At 43.0% G+C, this 20,716-nt stretch overlaps 1 protein-coding gene across 2 annotated transcripts in view; it reads right to left on the reverse strand.

The window, feature by feature from the left end:
* SELP (selectin P) overlaps positions 1-20,716 on the reverse strand; it is a 43,518-nt gene that overhangs the window by 12,292 nt on the left and 10,510 nt on the right. The window contains exons 2-9 of one of the 2 annotated variants that reach the window (XM_070768122.1): positions 19,234-19,324; positions 16,439-16,825; positions 14,765-14,872; positions 13,885-14,070; positions 12,967-13,152; positions 10,148-10,333; positions 7,193-7,378; positions 3,847-4,035 (exon numbers count right to left, since the gene is read on the reverse strand). In XM_070768122.1, coding sequence (XP_070624223.1) covers positions 3,847-4,035; positions 7,193-7,378; positions 10,148-10,333; positions 12,967-13,152; positions 13,885-14,070; positions 14,765-14,872; positions 16,439-16,825; positions 19,234-19,324 — 1,519 coding nt within the window. The remainder of the gene's footprint in view (positions 1-3,846; positions 4,036-7,192; positions 7,379-10,147; positions 10,334-12,966; positions 13,153-13,884; positions 14,071-14,764; positions 14,873-16,438; positions 16,826-19,233; positions 19,325-20,716) is intronic. The other variant, XM_019976883.2, reaches the window with a different exon arrangement.

The following is a 20,716-nucleotide window of genomic DNA, read 5'->3' on the forward strand; positions in this document are numbered from 1 at the left end:
AGAGAGTCAGTGACAACGTGATTGAGGGAACAGTCATCGTATCAGGATAGTGGCCCAACAGCCAGGAATGTCGGGGACAGAGCAACCAGATGGGAGCAACTCAATACCGCTTATGCTCAGGGAAAAGAATTCAGGTCCTAAAGGCAAGGGGGAAGATTAGGAAATGCAGGTGGAGCTCAAGTCCTAGAGGGCCCAGGAAACTGGCGTTCTAACAGAAAGGGAAACATCTGTGGACTTACTCAGAAAAATGGAGCCCCACTTTGCACCGTGAAACAAGAGACTGTGCTCCACTTGCCACATCGCCCCTGTGTACTTGGTAGCCCTCAGTCCCCTCTGATAGAGTCCAGGACTCTGCAGAGTACCATGTGAGAATCAGAGTTCACTGCTGAAAGTTTCAAAATTCATGGACTCAGGCATATGGGAAAAGAAGAGGAACTCTCTGCCTAAATCTAGAGCCTAAATTTGGAGAATGAGATAGAAACACAGGTCCAAAGCCAGAGCTAACTATCAGGTTCAGACCAGGTCGGCAGTTCCAAAGCCCATAGCTCACGAAAGCTGCTGCCCACGGTCAAGTTTGGTTTTAGACACTGGGCAGGGCCAGGCCTGAAATGCCACCTCTTGTGGAGAAAAGGAGGTGGAAAAGAGTCAGGAGGAATGGGGGCTTCAGAGATTACAGATTTAACAACCATGTTGATTGCAATGTATGATTTAAAACTTTCATGAGAAAAACAAAAACAAAAAACTTCAGTGAGGTATTTCTTATATCTCAGGGTTTTTTTTGTTTTTTTTTTTTAAATTTTTTAGCCTTAAAACAGAATGTGGAAAAATAGAACTTGTGATAAATGCCTATGGAATAAACAAATGAGTGATTGAAAAATCTGTGATGAAGCACAAGCCCTGAAGATATCAGCTATCAAAGTCCTAGATTTCTTGGATGGCTTGTAGTGGTTTTTTTTTTTTTTTTTGACAATAGATGATAGCATTTTAGACTTCCCAGGCGGTACAGTGGTAAAGAATCTGCCTGCCAATGCAGGAGACGCAAGATATATACATTAGATCCCTGGGTTGGGAAGATCTCTTGGAGGAGGAAATGGCAACCCACTCCAGTATTCTTGCCTGGAAAATTCCGTGGACAGAGACCCATGGACAAAGGAGCCTAGCAGGCTACACTCCATGGAGTTACAAAGAGTCGGACAAGACAGCACACATACGCGCACAGTAGCATTTTATGTACTTTAGCCTACAGGATCCTTGTCCAGGGGAAAAGCCTCAGAGGTGTCCTGTCCACTCCTCTCCTTTTGGAGTTGAGAATATCAGGGTGTGACATGATCTTCTGTGTGACTCCATAACTTCAGGGAAGAGCAATACAAGTCTATGGATATTAATCTAGTGCTCATCCCACAAGAAGGAATAAGAAAGAATAAGTATTTAGCACTTTTCACTAATAGATTTCTAAAAACATATTCACTCACTTGATCACTCATCTAAAGTTCATTTTAAAACAATTGCTACTGCAGTTGCTGCTGCAACTAGACAAGAGCAGTGAAATTTATGAATGACTATCACTGCAGATGGTGACTGCACCCATGAAATTAAAAGTCGCTTGCTCCTTAGAAGAAAAGTTATGACCAGCCTAGACAGCATATTATAAAGTATAGACATTACTTTGCCAACAAAGGTCCATCTAGTCAAAGCTATGATTTTTCCAGTAGTCATGTATGGATGTGAGAGTTGGACCATAAAGAAGACTGAGTGCCAAAGAATGGATGCGTTTGAACTGTGGTGTTGGAGAAGGCTCTTGAGAGTTCCTTGGATTGCAAGGAGATCCAACGTGTTAATCCTAAAGGAAATCAGTCCCGAATATTCATTGGAAGGACTGATGTTGAAGCTGAAACTCCAATACTTTGGCCACCTGATGCGAAGAACTGATTTATTTGCAAAGACCCTGATGCTGGAAAAGATTGAAGGCAGGAGGAGAAGGGGACGGCAGAGGATGAGATGGGTGGATGGCATCACTGACGCGATAGACATGAGTTTGGTAGGCTCTCGGACCTGGTGATGGACAGGCTTGGACCTGGTGATGGACAGGGAAGCCTGGTATGCTGCAGTATGTGGGGTCTCAAAGAGTCAGAATGGACTGAGCGACTGAACTGAATTGAGCTGAGCTGACCTGGGGTTTAGAAACTGGCCACTGGGTGGCAGTGTAGTGCAGTGGTAAAAGCTCTAGTCCTCTAATCAGGCTAGACCTGGGTTTGAATCCTAACTGCACACTTTGTAGCTAAGATGTAGCACACATATCTTTGCCAGCTATTTATCTTCTCAAGCCTCCACTTCTTCATCTTTAAAACAGGGATAATGATAACCATGTTAAGGATTGTGTGTATTGAATGCAAAAATGCAAATATAATAGCTGGTACTTAAGCAAACAATAAAAGTTAGCTATTATTGCTGGTTTTATTATTCCTGACTGTAGTACATGGAATAACAGAACAAAAGAACCCAAAAAATGGTGACTTTTTTTTCCTTTGAGAATATTGCTTTTATTCTGGGTTTCATATGTTACAGGTAAAAAAATACTATATAATTGCTTATTCCTGCAACTTAAATTGTGTAATGACTGTTTTTTTTTTAATTTATTTATTTTTAATCGGAAGATAATTGTTTTACAATATTGTGTTGGTTTCTGCCACACAACACGAATCAGCCATAGGTATACGTATGTCCCCTCCCTATTGAGCCTCCCTCCTGTCTACCACCCCATCCTAGCCCTCTAGGTTGTCACAGAGCAAAATGATGATGTTTGAAAGAGCTATAAATGAATCAGTTTGCAAACTTCTACTTTAGAGTACACTATCTTTGGTGGCTCAGATGGTAAAGAATCTGTCTGCAATGCAGAAGACCTGGGTTCAAGCCCTTGGTTGGGAAGATCCCCTGGAAAAGGGAACAGCTACCCACTTCAGTATTCTTGATGGGAGAATCCCCATAGACAGAGGAGCCTGGCAGACTACAGTCCGTGCAGTCACAAAGGGTCAGACGCAACTGAGCGATTAACAGTTTCACTTTCATATACCAGATATGTGTCAGCCAGATGTTTCAGGGGAATCATAGCTAAGATCTGGCCATTGCCTTTGAGGATCCACTAATTCATTGTCAATAAGGCTTGAGCTTGAATAAATTTAACCAGCAAATGAGAAGATTCAGTTCAACAGATACTTGTCACACACCTACATTTTTTCCTGTCTAGCTGCTGCAGGACATGCAAAGATGAAGTTGGCGCAGTTCCTGCCCTCAGGGAGCTTGTAATCCATATGGAACTGGAGCAAGGAGGGGCTATATACAAATCCTTAGACTGTGAGATCCTCGAGGGGCTGGGATGAAATCACACCCACCCCTGAGATAAGCTCAGTGTCTGGGGCTTAGCAATGCTCAGTGAAGGAGGGTGTGGGAATGAATAAGAGTGTAGTAGGAGAATTCTTTATAATGAAGTAAAAGTCCCAGTGACATAGCTGAGCTTCATCACTAATAGTATGAATTTCCATAAATTACCTAATCTCTGAGCCTCTATTTTCTCATCCATAAAATGGTGATAGTATTGCCTGTCCTCTTTATTTCAGGATTGTGATAAACATCAAACGTCACAATGACACTGAAATACATTATGGAACTATGAAATGGTTAAAGTTATTGTTACAAGAATATTCGAGGGGGGAAGCTTTTGGTCTAGATTGTTATGCCTTGAAGAGAAGCCTTTCTTTAGCTTGAGATTTTCATGAATTCCTGATGATGATGCTCCATTCTATACTGTTACCTGAGAAGCCACAAGAAAGGATAAACCCATGGTCCTACCTTCTTCACACGTTGGTGGGGAGCCCGTCCAGTGTCCAGATGGAGTACAGTCCAGTCTTTCTGGTCCGGATAAAGAGAATCCCTCATGACATGTGAACCAGCATGTGGACTCATAACTGGAACCTCCAAGAGGTTGGACACAAGTCTTTTCTCCATTCTGAGGGTTTGGCAGAGCTGCGCAGGTAACAGCTAGTGTGGGCATAGCCAAGGAGGAGAGAGGAGATTGTTTTAGAACACAGCCACTTAAAGCAGTGTGTGTGTGTATGTGTGTGTCCTTAACAGACCAGTGCAGTACTGGATTAGACGATTGTTTAAATTTCATGGTACCAGTCACCAGTTAGACGTCCTGAATGTGTGAAACGGCAGCTGACAGTGGGTTGGTATTCTGAAACGCTTACCCCTAAAGGGATTTAAAAGAGCTTTAGAGGTGATTTAAAAGGATGCTGGCACTTTGTTGGGAAAGATGGTGATGGTGATGCAATTCATGTTAATTACCCCTGGATGGGAGTGGGAGTGACTGCTCCCTTGACACTTTCTTCAGAGGTAGACCCATTAACCTTGCCAGAAAACAATGACAAGTAATTGGAAATAGGGAAATGGAGTAAAATACTTTCTCCCCTTCCAAAAGTTCCTTCCCCCAACCAAGTGATGACCTCTGGGTCCAAAACCTGCCTCTGTTACTCACTAGCAGTGCATCTCTGGACAGTAAACATACTGAACATCAGTTGCTTCATCGATGAAATGGGAAAAATAACAATCTTTGCTTTGCAGAGAACCTCAAATTTATTATTATATAAAATAATAAGTTAACAAAATCCTAGGCAAAAATTAAATTAAAAAATCATGACACAAAGTAGGCAAGTAATGTAACTGGCCATCTGCAAATGCTCTTTCCACCAGTCTCATCCTACAGTGACCAGCAGCAAATGACTCTGCCTGTCTACTTACAAAAACTGGTCAACAAGATATCACAGTTCTTTGCCACAGTTTATCCCTGTGGAGTTTGTGGTGCTAGAGGATTTGATTTGGTTGGAGATCATGCTCTGTGACTTTAACCTCTCTGAATTTCCGTATGTTTATTCACCTTTAAAATGTGGATAATAGCATTACATAGTTCTCAGGATTTTTATAAGGTTCAAAAGTGAAAACACTATGTATGCAAATGTTAATGGCTGCCAAGATATCCCTCAGCCAATTAATGAAATAAAACTCAATGAAACACACTGGCTTTTTAAAAAAAAAAGGATACATGGTTTAGGGTGTTTCTTCTTCATTGTTTGGCCTGATTGGGTCATGTGTGGCTTTAGACCAGAGACAGTGGTGGTGTGGATGAACCAGGGCTGTCTTTCAGCCACAGATTTGAACTGCCTGAAGCTTTGTGAGCATTTTCTGTACCTGTCTCTTCCCTTCTTCCCTTCTTCTCTCCAGCTACATCCCCCATCTCATCCATTTGTCCAAAGACCTGGTATTTTCCACCACTTGAAAAGTCTTTCTGTGTTCAGTGTGGGGGTGAGGAGAAGGGAGAGGAGACAAGTCAAGAAGCCTATGAACCATAAGGACAAATGTGGTGCCATAAGTGTGGTGCCATGAGTCTGTTGGCAGCTCCTTTGTGACTTTGCCTTCTGATAGCTGGGGTGGGAAGGTGGGTGAGGGGGTGTGGCATTGGAAAAGGAAACTGATAACACATTTTGGGGCACATTACAACAGCTAGTAGGTTGCAAGCCTCATGGTACCTTCCTGCCCAGACCACATTTGGGTATTTCACATGATGCTCGCTCAGCAGCAAGAGGAGAAAGTTCAGTCAGAGTAAACAAAGAACTAAAAGCGGAAGGGAACTAGAAGGTCACAGGAAGCCGTGGTGAGTGTCAGCCTCCCTCCTGTGAAACACCCACAGGCAGGCTGGTATGGGGCAATGAACTGTAATCTGTGCCCTGCACAGCCCAAGGCTGTCCGGAAAGGTGCTGTACTCTGGAACGCCCTCAGGGACTCCCGAGTTCTTCCCCACAGTCCTGTGGACTTTGTAGTGCATCCAGGCTTCAGCGTAGCCAGAGTGAGAGCTGAGGGGCCAAGGTCATAATCCTAAACCTGGTCTCTGCAGACCCAGCTCGGAAGGTGGGCTCAGCCCTACCCCCAGGGCTTGCCAGGCTCCCTTGTGTCTGGGGGTAAAGACCATGCAGTTCTGTTGAGTTGGTCAGCCCCTTTGTTCATTCATTTGTTCACTCAGTGTTGCCCTAACTTAATAGTAGTGTGCGTGTGTGTGTGCTTATGTGTGACCTGAATAGCAAGTGGTTTCCTTTTTATTAAAAACACGTATCTGTCTGCTTTTACTCATGTTGAAAGTGGGCACAAAGTGAAAAGCAAAGGCAAACAATGCAGAATTGTCTAGTATTTTACCTATCTGATTTTATTATTAAGCTTATATATGCCTCATAAAAATACTAATTGTGTGGAGGGGAAAGTGGGAAAACATTGGAGGAATTTATACAATAAGGGAGAAACATAACCAGTGTCTACTTTAGGGTGGGATATTTTGGGGACAGTATGTAAGATTTTTTTGTTTATTTTTCTAGAGCTTTTATAAATACAAATGTTATCTTTTAAAGGTAGGGTTTGCCATAAATATAAGTAAATAATTGGGTAGAAAAAGGAATGGGGAGTATAAAAAGTATACATCTATCTTTCAATTTCCAAACCCAGATGATCAGAACCAGTTCTATTTCACTCAATAACTGGCTTTATTTTATATCAAGTGAAATGCAGATATAGATGACTCTAGTGAATAGGTACTTTTTTTCTTCTGAGAATCCTGTGACTTTGCATATGTAGATTAGTTTCTTTCTGTTTTCATCACTCTTCACTTTTACTCTAAGCGGGTTTCTCCAATCTTATTTGCAGCCGGGCACCTGTAAATGCTGCCCCTCCCATTCTCCTATTAAACCCATGCGTTACCTGCCATCCCACCACTATACTCTGTGTTTCCTAGGACTGAAGTGCCAGATTAGTCTTGGAACAACATCCTGGGACTATCTTTTCCCCTGGCCTTGTTTCCAGAGACTATCTTTAGCGAAGTGAGAACAGTGAACCTACTCCATGGTAGGGGCCTTCAGCCCACTCCCCTGTCCTGCTGTTGGACATCCCGTCGCTTGTGGTATCTGCCAGCTGCTCAAGGCCTCTGCACATGGGATCCCCATGTGACCTGATAATCAGGGCTTCCTTATGATAGTGTTTATTCATTTTCTAGTCCATTTCAAGCTTCTGTCTCCTAGACAGTCACCACCTTTTAAATACAGCTTTTTGAAATAACTCTACAATTTGTTTCCAAGACACTGGAAAGAGTTCATCCTACCTTGGCATTCTGGAAAAGGAGCATCCCAGTTCCCCGTATCCAGGCATTGCAGCACACTTGCTCCCACCAGGAATGAACCTTCATCGCAGGTGAAGCTACAGGTCGACTGGTACCTAAAGTCGCCAAAGGGATGCGAGCAGTTCACCCGGGCCTTAGTTGAGGTCGGAAGATCCTGGCACTGCAATGCTAAGGAGGGAGGAAGCAGGGAGTGAGGAAGGAGTAATACACAAGTACTCATTGATTCCCACCCCTTAACTCTTTCTAATGCCAGCAAGAGGGATCTCTGAATTGGGCGTGTTTAACCAGGAGGATGAGAAAAGTATCATATGGTCACAATGCCAGTTGAATGACTTAATGAGGAAATGCTGAGTCGTTGTTAAGCATTTGATAATATGCATCCATAGTTTTAAAAATATCGTAATTTTGGACCCAAGAATTGATGCTAAGTATGTAATAAGATGCATATCAAAAATCAGTTTGGAGAAATTTTATATCATTTGTGAGAGCAAAGTACTGAAAACAAACATAAATACCACTAAATGTTTATCATTTACCATAAGTGAAAGTCACTCAGTCATGTCCGACTCTTTGTGACCCTATGAACTATACAGTCCATGGAATTCTCCAGACCAGAATACTGGAGTGGGTAGCCTTTCCCTTCTCCAGGGGATCTTCCCAACCCAGGGATCAAACCCAGGTCTCCCGCATTGCAGGTGGATTCTTTACCAGCTAAGCCACCAGAGAAGCCCTTTTTTATCATATGTGAGAGCAAAATATTGAAAACAAACATAACTGCCACTAATTAGAGGCTGAAAATTAACTATGGTAGAGCCATGAAAGGAATATGATCTATTGTGCCTTGAAAAGATATGAGAGGTGTCTCAAAGTACAATGTTAGGTGAAAAAGCAGAATATAAATTATATGTACACTATGATCTCAGTCATATGAAGTATATGGCTTTAAATGGAGAGAACACCTGTATTTTATATATAAGTCTTTTCTCATCTTTAAAATGGGAGCAATACTTTTAATGACCTCATGGAGTTAGACTAAAATGTTCAATAAATATTATATATTGCTATTATTACTAATAGTAGTAGCAGCATCCAGCAGTATATCAATAGTAGTCATAGTCTTAAAATCATTATAGCTATGCATCAGATGCTGACCTAGCCTGTCAGAGTGGAGAACGCTAGGAAGGCCTATCAAGGGAGTTACTGAAAACATGTATCTGGATGCTTAAGAGAATAAGCCAGTTTTCTATTACCTGCCTGCAGACAAGACTGGCTCCAGTGACCCCTTAAGAACCTCTCCCTTTTAAGCATGTCGCAGTGCTCTCTGTGCCTTTGTCTCTCAGACAATAGATCCCATTCCCCTCCCTAAGCCTCCCCATAACGGTACTGATCTAGTCCTCTACTGCCTCACTTTTTTTTTTTTTTTTCCATTTTTTAACTGTAGTAAAATACATATTGCATAAAGCCTATCTTTTACCAGTGAACCATTTCTAAGTGTACAGTCCAGTGGTATTAAGTATATTCATAGTTTTGTGCAACCATCAACACCATCCATCTCCAAAACATTCTTCATCTCCCACTGAAACTCTGTATTCATTGAACAGTAACTACCTACACCCACTCCCTCCAGTCCCCAGCAACAACCATTTTAATACTTTTTGTCTCATTGATTTTGACTACTCTAAGTACCTCCCATATGTGGAATCATTGAGTACTTGTCTTTTGGTGACTGGCTTACTACCCTCAGCTAAATGTCCTTGAATTCATCCACGTTGTAGCATATGTCAGAAAAGCGAAAGTGTTAGTCACTCAGCGTGTCTGACTCTTTGCAACCCCATGGACTGCAGCCCGCCAGGCTCCTCTGTCCATGAGATTCTCCAGGCAAGAATTCTGGAGTGGGCTGCCATTCCCTTCTCCAGGGCATCCCTATCCAAGGATTGAACCTGAGTCTCCTGCATTGCAGGCAGATTCTTTACCATCTAAACTACCAGGGAAACCAGAGTCTCCTCCCGTTTTAAGGCTGAATAATATTCCATTGTATGGATACATCACATTTTTCCTCATCGGTTCATCTGTGTGGGACACTTGGGTTTCTTCCATATTTTAACTATTATGAACAGTGCTGCTATGAACATGGATGTATACATCTCTCTTCGAGACCCTGCTTTCAAACCACTGCCTCATTTTAAAATCAGGGTATACTTTGACCCAGGAGATTAACATAAACTGCTTGGGATCTCACATAAGATGCTATTAATAGTATTTCACTTCTGGGACATAAATTCTGTGTGGAGTTCCCCCTTGTAAAAGAAAATAATCCTAGTGGCTTCCCTATTTTGTTCTTCAAGAGCAAAATATTGAGAACAGGAGCTATCTAAAGGAGATGATTTTGTAATATCAGATCAGAGACATATGATTTACAAAGTAATGTTATTATCATTATTTTACCTACATTTATGAAGCTCATGCAGTTTTAAGCTTGCATTTACACACTTTAATCCACAACCACTAGTGAGGTGGGTAGGTAAGGCAAATATTAGTACCTTTACTTTGCAGGTGACACTGAGTTTCAGGGAGACCAAGAGCTTGTTGTCAGGACAGGACAGAACTGGACTAAGTCTTGTCATTCCTCTTGCACTGTACCATGCTGTTCCTCATGTGTCATTGCTCTATCTCAACCCCCTGTCCTTCATGCTAACTCACCACATCTGTGTCAGTCAGTGTAGCTCTCACCTTGCATTTCAGGATGCTGTAATGAACATGTCCCTAGGACTGCCTTCACACACTACTTCATCCTGAGTGCCCAGCGCAAAGGGTCTGGCACAGGATAGATTCTCAGTGAACGTTTGAGCAATAACTGAATGACAGAACTAAATGTAGATGCTGATGCCTCTAATAAGCCGAAAGGCACGGAAGCAACATTATGATGTCACAGTATACTTTGACAGACTGGGGCTGGCGCTGTCCACTCTTCCATATCAGCACATCGAACGGTGTCAGCTCCTCTCACTGTGAAACCCTCAGCACAATGAAAGCTACAGCTGGTGTTGTACTGAAATGCTCTCAAAGACGGGGAGCAATCCATGCTTCCATGGACAGGACTCTCCAGGGGCTCACAGGCAATGGCTAAATGGAAATAGTGATTGTCAGACACTGGGTGGTGGAAGGGCTCAATTCCTTTGCAGAAGAGCCCCTCAAGAGATCATGCATCTTTTTGACTCACATTGTCAGTATATTCAGAACCCCAAATTGTCCTTTTTCCAAATGGGGAATCTTCCTGGAGCACCTTCCCTTCCTCTCCCCTTCTTTGCCTGGATTTCTCACCTGCCCTTCAAGTCTCAGCTTACACTACACTTTGCTTAAGAAACCTTCCCTGCCCATCCCAGCTCAGGGTAGAACCCCTTCCAGCATGCTCCCACAGCCCCTGTGCTTGAGCTGTTCATGCCGTATTATAACTCTGCCCCTTAGACTGCAGTCTCTTTGTGGCTGATGTCAGTCATCCAGAATTGTATCTGAGAGCCTGGCAGTGTTTGAGACATTGAAGGTACTCTTTAAATATTCATTGAAAATATTTGTGAAAATTGGATCTGTACAGAGGAGATATAGCCAGACTGAACTTTTAAGGAAAAAACGAAAACAACATAGCTTATTGTTGACACTCTAATACCCAGCCCAATAAAAGGATTCTAAATGAGCCTTGTTTCTGGAACACAGGATGTCATCCTAAACAGGCTTCGGTTGCCAAGTGAGTGTGCAGCCCAAGGTCAGTTCCTGAGCATAATTAAGCCCCAAGTGACCTCAGTTCTGAAAAAGGCTGATTTCCTCATGCTCTTCCTTGACAAAGCATTTCATCTCCAGAATATTCCTGGAGTTTTTCAGAATACAAAGACTGCACACAGTGACCTTAGACCTCTAGGTTTTACAGAATCAGGGTATTTAAGTTCCAAAGATCCTCTAGCATTTCTCTCTAAATTTGCAGATTAAAAGTGAGGTTTAGAAATTTTAAGTGACATCCCTAAGGTCTCACATGTAGACAGTAATAGAGCTGGGCTTATAATTCAGGTCTTCCAGGAATTCACTTATCCAATATTTAATTTCTTGCTATGCTATTCCCCATTTTTGCTTGATAAGATGCAATTGGTGTGAGGTGTGAGGCAGTTGCACAGAACGCAGTTTTGTGGTATTAGATACCTGCCTCGGATTGTATCACAGCCTCTCTTTGATCCTTTGTCACAGTGTTCCTTTGATCCTTTGTCAAAGACTGCCACCAAGGACTGTGATGAGCAATCTGTCTGTGTGTCCTGATAGCCACTGTTCTGACTCTGTCTGAAGTATAGCAAGGACACTGACCCACTGCTTCTAGACACCGGTGAGGCAGACAGGGAAAAAAGAGGTAGAAACAAAGGTTCTCTGCGAGGTACTTTATACATACTATTTAATTGTATACTTTTTATATGCTTCATCCTTATTAAAGCTCCTTGAAATTCATAGTTCATTTCACAGAAGCTCCTTGCAATTCATAGCTCATTTTACAGAAGAGAAAACCATCCCTCCTGGGGGCTGAACAACCCATTTCAGGATCAGAGCCTGGAAAAGATCATACTGATATTAAAAGCCCTTGGTCTTCCCCACTGTGTCAAGACTCCTTGCCTAAATAGACAGCATGAACTTATACTACCCAGTGGACTGCGGGCTATTGGTGAAAAAATCCTACCCTTGAAGGCTGGCAAGGGTGGGGTTCCCCAGCCAGGGCCAAGGCAGCAGTTTGCCTTGCCCCTCACTCGATGGCAAGGTTTGCATTCAAATTTGCAGCTAGAGCCACTGCAAGGGAAACAAGGGGATGGACACAGTCCAGGATTCCCTTGGTAGGGGCTTCCAGGAACTCACACTGCATAGCTGGCCAGAATCAACAAGGCCATAGAGAAAGGTACTGAGGAAGGAGAAGAACCATGCTCACAGCTGGGAGAGCAATGGTGAAACCACCTCTGGAAATCTAAGTGGAGCTAGGAATCTGTAAGGGTCAGGAGATCCTAATGACGTTTGTCCAGACTTGTAGAACCAAGCTTCGGGAGGACCTAAATCTCTTTAAAATAAAAGTTTCTTTCAAGACTCCTTTATCAAATGTCCTCTATCCCCTTTACTGCTAGAAACCTCTCTTGGTAGGTTTTCTAGAATCTACTTACAGATGGAGATGTCACCATTCCATCTTAGGTGAAATTTATGAATGAGGTCATTCTGAAATTACTTGAGGGCAGTGAGTTTTGGGGAGAGGAGGACTTCTAAATTTTGTTTACAGTCAATAGTAAAATCAGCCTCTTGTTCTTCTAGAGCCTGACACTCCTTTCCTATCCCAGATGAACCCAATCTAGCTCTGTGTGTGTGTGTGTGTGTGTGTGTGTGTGTGTGTGCATGTGTTAGTCGCTCAGTCATGTTGCTTGACATGACTGAATTGCTTGACTCTTTGCGACGCCATGGACTGTAGCCCGCCAGGTTCCTCTTTCCATGAAATTTTCTAGGCAAGAATACTGGAGTGGGTAGCTTCTCCCTTCTCCAGGGGATCTTCCAAACCCAGGGATCAAACCCGGGTCTCCTGCACTGCAAGTGGATTCTTTACTATCTGAGCCACCAGGGAAGCCCCCAGTCTAGCTGAGTGGTAGGTAAAAGGAGAGTCAAGTTGTGATTCAGGGTGGTTTCATCTGTGCTCCCAGCAAGAACCAGACGCAGTGGACATTATACATCCCCAACCTCCTGGAACTCACCTTTACACACCGGAGTTGGGGCTGTCCACACCCCCAAGGCTGTGCAGTGCACTACCTCTGGCCCAACTAATTCGAATCCCTCTTCGCAGCTGAAGCTGCAGCTGGACTGGTGCTGGAATGCTTCCGCGGACTGGACACAGCTCATGCTTCCTTGCTCCGGAGACTTCAGAGCCGGGCACTGGACAGCTAAAAACAACCACAGAGCAATAGCATGAGGCCTGGTGTCATGCCCAGCACCTTAGAAACCTTAGGATGCTGCAACAGCTGTGTGTGTGTGTCTGTGTGTCTGTGTGCATGCACTCAGTTATGTCCAACTCTTTGTGACCCCATGGATGCTCCTCTGTCCAAGGAATTTTCCAGGCAAGAATACTGGAGCAGGATGCCATTTCCTATGCCAAGAGACCTTCCCAACCCAGGGGTCGAAACTGTTGTGTCTTTTTCATCTTCCGCATTGGCAGGCAGGTTCTTTAACCACAGTACCACCTGGGAAGCCAGCAATAGGTGCTACATCTTCCCAAAGCATTAGGTAAGGTGCTGAACTTGGTTGGTAAAATGGTACTTTCAGTAGCTGTTCGGAAAGACCCAAACATCCTTGCTTTGTTTCCTTTTTAAAGAAGCAAGGTGAAATTCTCAAATTAATAATACCCAACCCCCGAGTCATTATCGCACTCTGTTCACTTTGCAATGAACAAAGGGAGAGGGACCTTTTTGTAATGCTTTTGCATGAGGATCAAGAATTAAACTCCCTCACTCCTCAGATGAAAATGAAAACTAGTGTTACTCTGGTTGATGGGCAGTAGTAATAAGCACAATGTCCCATTTAGTGTAGATCTTCTTGGTTTTCAAATGGAGAAAGCCTCTTGTCCCCTCTGAAATTCTAGTTGTCAATGAGAATGGAAAAGAATTGGGTGTACATACCTACACACTGTGGGGGTGAATTCGTCCAGATTCCAGAAGCCAAACACTCCAGCTCACTGGGTCCGTTCAGCGCATAGCCTTCAGCACAGTGGAAGCTGCAGTGTGAGTTGAAAGAGAAGTTTCCAAGAGGGTGGCTGCAGTTCATGTGCACATGTTGAGGAAGATCAAACTCGCCGCACTCTCTGACTGTAAGGACAAAATATTGATTTCTTTCTTTGCACACTGAAAAAAAATGTCAGGTTTGCTAAAAGCTGAAACTGTTTGTATAACCCATCTGAATCAATCTCCCTGGGCTTCTAACCTAACCTGTTCATCTTTACTCTGTTCCTTTGTATTGATTTGTTTTGTTTGTTTAGTCGCTCAGTCATGTTCTACTCTTTTGCAACCCCATGAACTATATTCTGCCAGGCTCCTCTGTTCATGGAATTTTCCAGGCAAGAATACTGGAGTGGGCTGCCATTTCCTTCCTGACCCAGGGATTGAACCCACATCTCCTGCATTGGCAGGTGGATTCTTTACCACTGAGCCACCTGGGAAGCTCTTGTATTGGTTGCATCCTGGGAAATGATCATACTTTCACTGGTGTTTATTTCCAGCAAACAAAATTAGCCTGAAAGAGTTCTCTTTGTTTTACTGCCCTTACATTTTCCCTTTTAAATTTTGAAATTTTAGGAGGACGTGTTCACTCTAAAAATAAAGTGGTTCAACCCTGAGTGTGTGATTGGCCAGTTTGAGTGGGGCAGACTGACAGATGGTAAAGAGAGGACCTAGGACTAGCCTGTACCCTCTGGAGAGCCTCCAACATGACGATTTGCTTCCTGGCATCACCTCTAGCACAAGACCATGGACCACGTTGCTATCAACAAAATAGCTGGCTCACCATATTCACACTCCGGTCCATAGAATCCAGGGTAACAGGAGCAGGTGTAGTTCCCAATGGTCTCAATGCACTCTCCTTGCTTGCTGCAGGACATGTCCTGGCAGGAGGCTGCATGGATACAGAAGGGTCAGAATCACAGGCATTCTTAAGAGGTACAAAGAAAAGCTGGTTTCTTATTCCAAGTCTTAGCCCCACTTGAGTAACCTCGAGCTAGCCAGACAACAGAAAACCACAGTGTCCCCTGGAGAGCCAGCCTGTTCCCTGTGAAGTGTGCCGTAGGAGCCTGCTGGAGCATTGCTTGGCTTCTATTTTTAAAATTTTTGATTAGAGGATAGTTGCTTTACAATGTTGTGTTGGTTTCTGCCATACAGCAGTGTGAATGAGCCATACGTATACATGTGTCCCCTCCCTCCTGAGCCTCCCTCCCATGCCCCACCACCCCACCCCATCCCACTCCTCTAGGTTGTTATAGAGCACTGGGCTGAGCTCCCTGTGTTATACAGCAACTTCCCACCAGCTATCTATTTTACATATGGTAATGTATATGTTTCAGTGCTACTCTCTCAATTTGTGCCCCCCCACCCCCACTGTATCCACAAGTCTGCGTCTCTATTCCTGCCCTTACTGGTTCATCAGTACTGCCTGACTTCTGTTTTAGGCTGTATTTAATGTGGCCTAAAGAGGGGTTGCCATCTGGGGACACAGAGGGACAAATGGAGCTACCAGTACATGGGTAGTCAGAGAAGCTCCTCTGTGTGGTACAAAATAGGCTGTGGCTCTTAACCAATCACATTCATAAAGTTGTATTATTATGGAAGCTCCTATGACAGATATCACAGCATGGAGGTTAGGAACTAGATGAGGGGTGGCAGGGGTCACACTTACATAATCACCCCCTTCTATTATGTGACCTCAAGCAAGTTCCTTCTTTGAGTCCAACCTGTCTGAAGTTAGGGCCAAAGCCTTTCCACTTTTTGCCTGTGTTAAGTCTATGCCCAGGACCACATGGCAGAGGAGTTGAATGAGATGTTTAAGACCTACTCATGATCAAAGACAAATGACCTTGTAGGGAGCTGTGTCATAGGTCTGAATATATGAGATTTAGGTGGTACAGAGCATGACTGGCCTGCCAGGCCCTCCTCCCTAAGTCTATGCCACTTGGATGACAGAATAGAGAAGGACAGAGTTTCCTTCCTGCAAGAGACTCTTTGAGGGCGTAGGCACTGCGCACCTGTGGTGGATTCGTATTAGAAACGATACTACAAAAGCAATGAGTGTCTGTGTTGATGAGGTCATAGCTGTCTCCTAGAGACAAGGCCAAATTCTCTCTCAAACTATACATTCTCTTATTCTAGGGCCCAGTGATACTGAAAAGCTATGGACATAAATTTTAGGACACCAAAACTTCCTGAGCATCTATTTTGGCCATTATAAATTATAAGGGTGGACTGAATGATATTAAAATTTCCTTCTGGCTTCAAAAGGCCAGTTTTTTCTAATCCTGATCTTATATTCTTCAAGATGCTCAATAATGCTGCTTGACTGACAGTTCACTCTTTGTTTCCATGTCCCTGACTTTGAGACTCAATGTTATTGACTCAGGGGCTATATTAATGAACCAGGGAAAGCATTTTTTTAAAAAACAGGTAGATTTTAGAGTCGAGAAGCCCCTACCTCTATAGCAGAGTGCTCGCTTTCTTTTCCAGCAGGGCTCATCATTCCACTTGCCAGGGGCTGACAGACTCTTGATGTAGATCTCCACACAGTCCTGGTTGTTCCTCTTGTTGTTAGGCTCATTGTCAGCCCAGTTCTCAGCCTCCTCAGTGAGAGTCTTGTTGGTTCCCACCCAGGTCCATTTATTGTTGATCTTTCGAATACCAATCCAGTAGTAAGAGTTGTAGTAAGGTATGGTCTCGTTGAGATAAGCAATCTCGTTTTTATTCTGGATGGCCACTAAATCCGTGTAGTACTTCTGACAGAATGCCCGGGAATAATTCCATGAATATGTTTTATTGCTGTAGTGGTAGGTCCATGCTGATACTTCTTTCTGGTTTATTACCTCTAAGTAAAGGAGAGTGAGGATCAAGTTAGCATCCCTAATGAGAAAGAGGTTGTGAGCATAAGTTATTTCTGTATAGTCAGACAAGTCTGACTAGAAGAGAAATACCAAAAGCATGATTCTTTTATGTCTAATCTAGTTGTTTTTAGGAAAAAGAATGGTTTCCGTCTTTTAGTTAAAAGTATTGATACACTTTAAGTCAGAATAAGAAAATGTGCTCTTCTAGACTTGTGAACACAGTGGGGGAAGGAGAGGGTGGGACGAATTGAGAGAGTAACATTGAAACGTATTCATTTGTATGTGTAAAATAGATTGCTAGTGAAGTTTCTGTATAACACAGGGAGTTCAGCTCAGTGCTCTCTGATGATGTAGAGGGGTGGGAGTGGATGGGTGGTAAGGAGGTTCAAGCCAGGGGAGGATATATGTATATTTATAGCTGATTCAGCGGAGAAGGCAATGGCACCCCACTCCAGTACTCTTGCCTGGGAAATCCTATGGACGGAGGAGCCTGGTAGGCTGCAGTCCATGGGGTCGCTAAGAGTCGGACCTGACTGAGTGACTTCACTTTCACTTTTCACTTTTCATGCATTGGAGAAGGAAATGGCAACCCACTCCAGTGTTCTTGCCTGGAGAATCCCCGGGACGGCAGAGCCTGGTGGGCTGCTGTCTATGGGGTTGCACAGAGTTGGACATGACTGAAGCGACTTAGCAGCAGCAGCAGCAGCACATTGTTGAATGGCAGAAACCAATAGAGCATTGTAAAGCAACTATCCTCCAATTAAAAATAAATTTTAAAAAAAGAATAAGAAAGTGTCCTCTCCTAAGGATCTTTGGTATTAATATTAAAGATTTGGAATCACTAAGTACCGGCATTGAAAGGGATCTTAGGGGCCTTCTAACCTTCTCCTTTTAGAAATGGAGGAGATGTTAAATACTTTGCCCAAGCCCAAATTAAAGTGAAAGTGAAGTCACTCAGTCATGTCCAACTCTTCGCAACCCCATGGACTGTAGCCTACCAGACTCCTCCATCCATGGGATTTTCCAGGCAAGAGTACTGGAGTTGGGTGCCATTTAAATGACATGTCAAATGTCCTGATGGCTGCCTCATTATCTACAGGTACTACCTCTTCACGTGGAAAATAAGATGCTTTATGATCTGGAGCCTACCTGCTAGTCCAGCCTCATCATCCACCATATTTACTTTTCTTTAGCAAAACCAGAAGTCACCCACTTCCATGCCTTTGCACATGCTCTTCCTTCTCCTCTGGCTCCCCTTTTCTGCTTAGGCTTGGTAAACTGTTCCTCCACCTACTTTCCATGACTGCTCCAGGGGGGCTTGGTGTTCCTTCTTCCAGGCACCCTGTCTCTATCTGCACCTCCCTTACTGCCAGGTGTTGCAACATTGTTTGTATGACATGGGCCACACCTGCTAGATTGTGAATCCTAATGGGGGTCTCTTTTTACCTCTGGATTCTTAACACCAAGCAAAGAGCTTGTCACTAATCAGGCATTCCCTGCATACTTGTTGAGTAAAAGCACCAGGTTTGTGCCAGAGGCTCATCGTATCTCCTGGGTTGCAATCTTACACTCATCCCACTACTCCAGGCTGTTTCCCTTTGATAAATTACTCTACTTCCTCCATCTCTGCTTACTCACTTGTTAAAATAGCACTTAAAACAGGCCTTTAAAAGGAATGTTTATGAAATCAAATGAAATAAAGAATGTGCCCTTCAAAAGTATAAAGGGCATTAGGACACAAAGTAGTGTTAACCTAGCCAGTGGGAGCTCACCCCCACCAGAAGAGGCCAGTTCCCAAGTGAAGAGGTGCAATCAGGCCTGGAAATGGCTCTTTTTCCTGTTTATGAGGCCTTGCTCCTAATCAACCCTTTCCTCAGCTACCCACATGAGAGTCGGTTCTGTTTGCCTTCCCTCATAGGCACCTCTATGGCATTGTTTCGCTATAAGACTTTATTCTGATATCACCAGGGCTAGATTCTGATTTGCATAGAATTTTGCCTTCAGAATCCCCTTCTTCAGTAATAAAATTAAAACTTTTATAACTGCATTGGTTTAAAGATGAACATATTAGTATTGCACATGAAAACATTTTCTTTGGCCTATAAGAAAATAATTTCTAAAGAAATTACAGCATTTTTGCGGCTCTCTAAAGGTAATGCAGGCCTGTGTCTATTGAGTCTAATGCATAAATTGGCCCTAGGTGTATTTTTGTATGTTTTCCCTGAAGCCTTTTCTACCAATATGGTGGTTTTGGGTGTATTTCCCCCCGTCCAGGAATCTGGGCTTGGACAGTTTTCCCATGCCTCACAACTGGCTACCATCTTAACTTTGCCCATTTGGAGAAGTTACCCTCATCTCTGAGGACCAAGTGAAAGGTTAGCATAAGGTTTACCGAAGATCAGGACACTGAAGCAAAGGAGTTGGACAGTTCTGAAGACCGCTCTCTGAAATCTCCAGTTCCAGATGGCTTTTGGGCAGCTGGCCTGAAACAAGAAAACTGCCTTTTAGTGTCCATGTGCAATCAATGTGGCCAACCACTTCTACTTAGTAATCATGGTCTTGAGTGACCTGTCTGTTTCCATTAGGGGGTGGCTCAAGCCTTCTGCTCTATTTTTATTTCTCGCTACTCTGCTTAAGTCCTCCCCTAGGTGAACATTGCATCAAGGCTTAGAACAGACTTAATTTCTTCATTCATTCAACAAATATTTATTGAGTAACAACTTGGTTCCACTAGTATTTTCTTTTATGATACATTTTGTAGCATTATGTTAAAAATGCTATCATTATTATTATGCAATAATCTCCCTTTAAAAACTGGTATGCCACACTCAAGAATAATAGGAAGTCTCACAAAACCTCCCTGATCCACGCAGTTGTCTGGCCTGTACTTTGACGCACAGAACATCAATTAGTCATGCTGCACTATGCCATCTATTCTGTATTATTGATCTATGTTTTCTTCCTTTACTATTTTAATATATGTCTATAATATTATTCAATGCTTAATGCATGTATGTAGACATATATAATTTTTATTAATAAATGAATAATAAACTATTTGCCTTGAATCTATAGCAAGGATGACTTCTCATAAGCTCCCTTATGTTGGGATTTCATCAAATCTATTAACATGTTTAAAGTGTTTTTGGCTGTGTGGATCACAACAAACTGTGGGAAATTCTTAAAAAGATGTGAATACCAGACCACCTGACCTGCCTCCTGAGAAATCTGTATGCAGGTCAAGAAGTAACAGTTAGAACCAGACATGGAACAACAGACTGGTTCCAAATAGAGAAAGGGGAATGTTAAGGCTGTATATTGTCACCCTGCTTATTTAACTTATATATAAAGTACATCACACAAAATGCCAGGCTGGATGAAGCACAGGCTGGAATCAAGATTGCTGGGGGAAATGTCAATAACCACACATATGCAGATGATACCACCCTTATAGCAGAAAGCAAAGAAGAACTAAAGAGTCTCTTGATGAAAGTAAAAGAAGAGAGTGAAAAAGTTGGTTTAAAACTCAACATTCAGAAAACTAAGATCATGGCATCTGGTCCCATCACTTCATGGGAAATAGATGGGGAAACAGTGGAAACAAGTGACAGACTTTATTTTGGGGGGCTCCAAAATCACTGAAGATGGTGACTGAAGCTATGAAATTAAAAGATGCTTGCTCCTTGGAAGAAAAGCTATGACCAACCTAGACAGCATATTAAAAAGCAGAGACATTACTTTACCAGCAAAGGTCCACCTAGTCAAAGCTATGGTTTTTCCATACTTTCCATCCAGTAGTCATGTATGGATGTAAGAGTTGGATCATAAAGAAAGCTGAGCACCAAAGAATTGATGCTTTTGAACTGTGATGTTCA

The sequence above is a fragment of the Bos indicus genome, chromosome 16, assembly GCF_029378745.1.
Source record: "Bos indicus isolate NIAB-ARS_2022 breed Sahiwal x Tharparkar chromosome 16, NIAB-ARS_B.indTharparkar_mat_pri_1.0, whole genome shotgun sequence".
NCBI classification, from domain to species: domain Eukaryota; kingdom Metazoa; phylum Chordata; class Mammalia; order Artiodactyla; family Bovidae; genus Bos; species Bos indicus.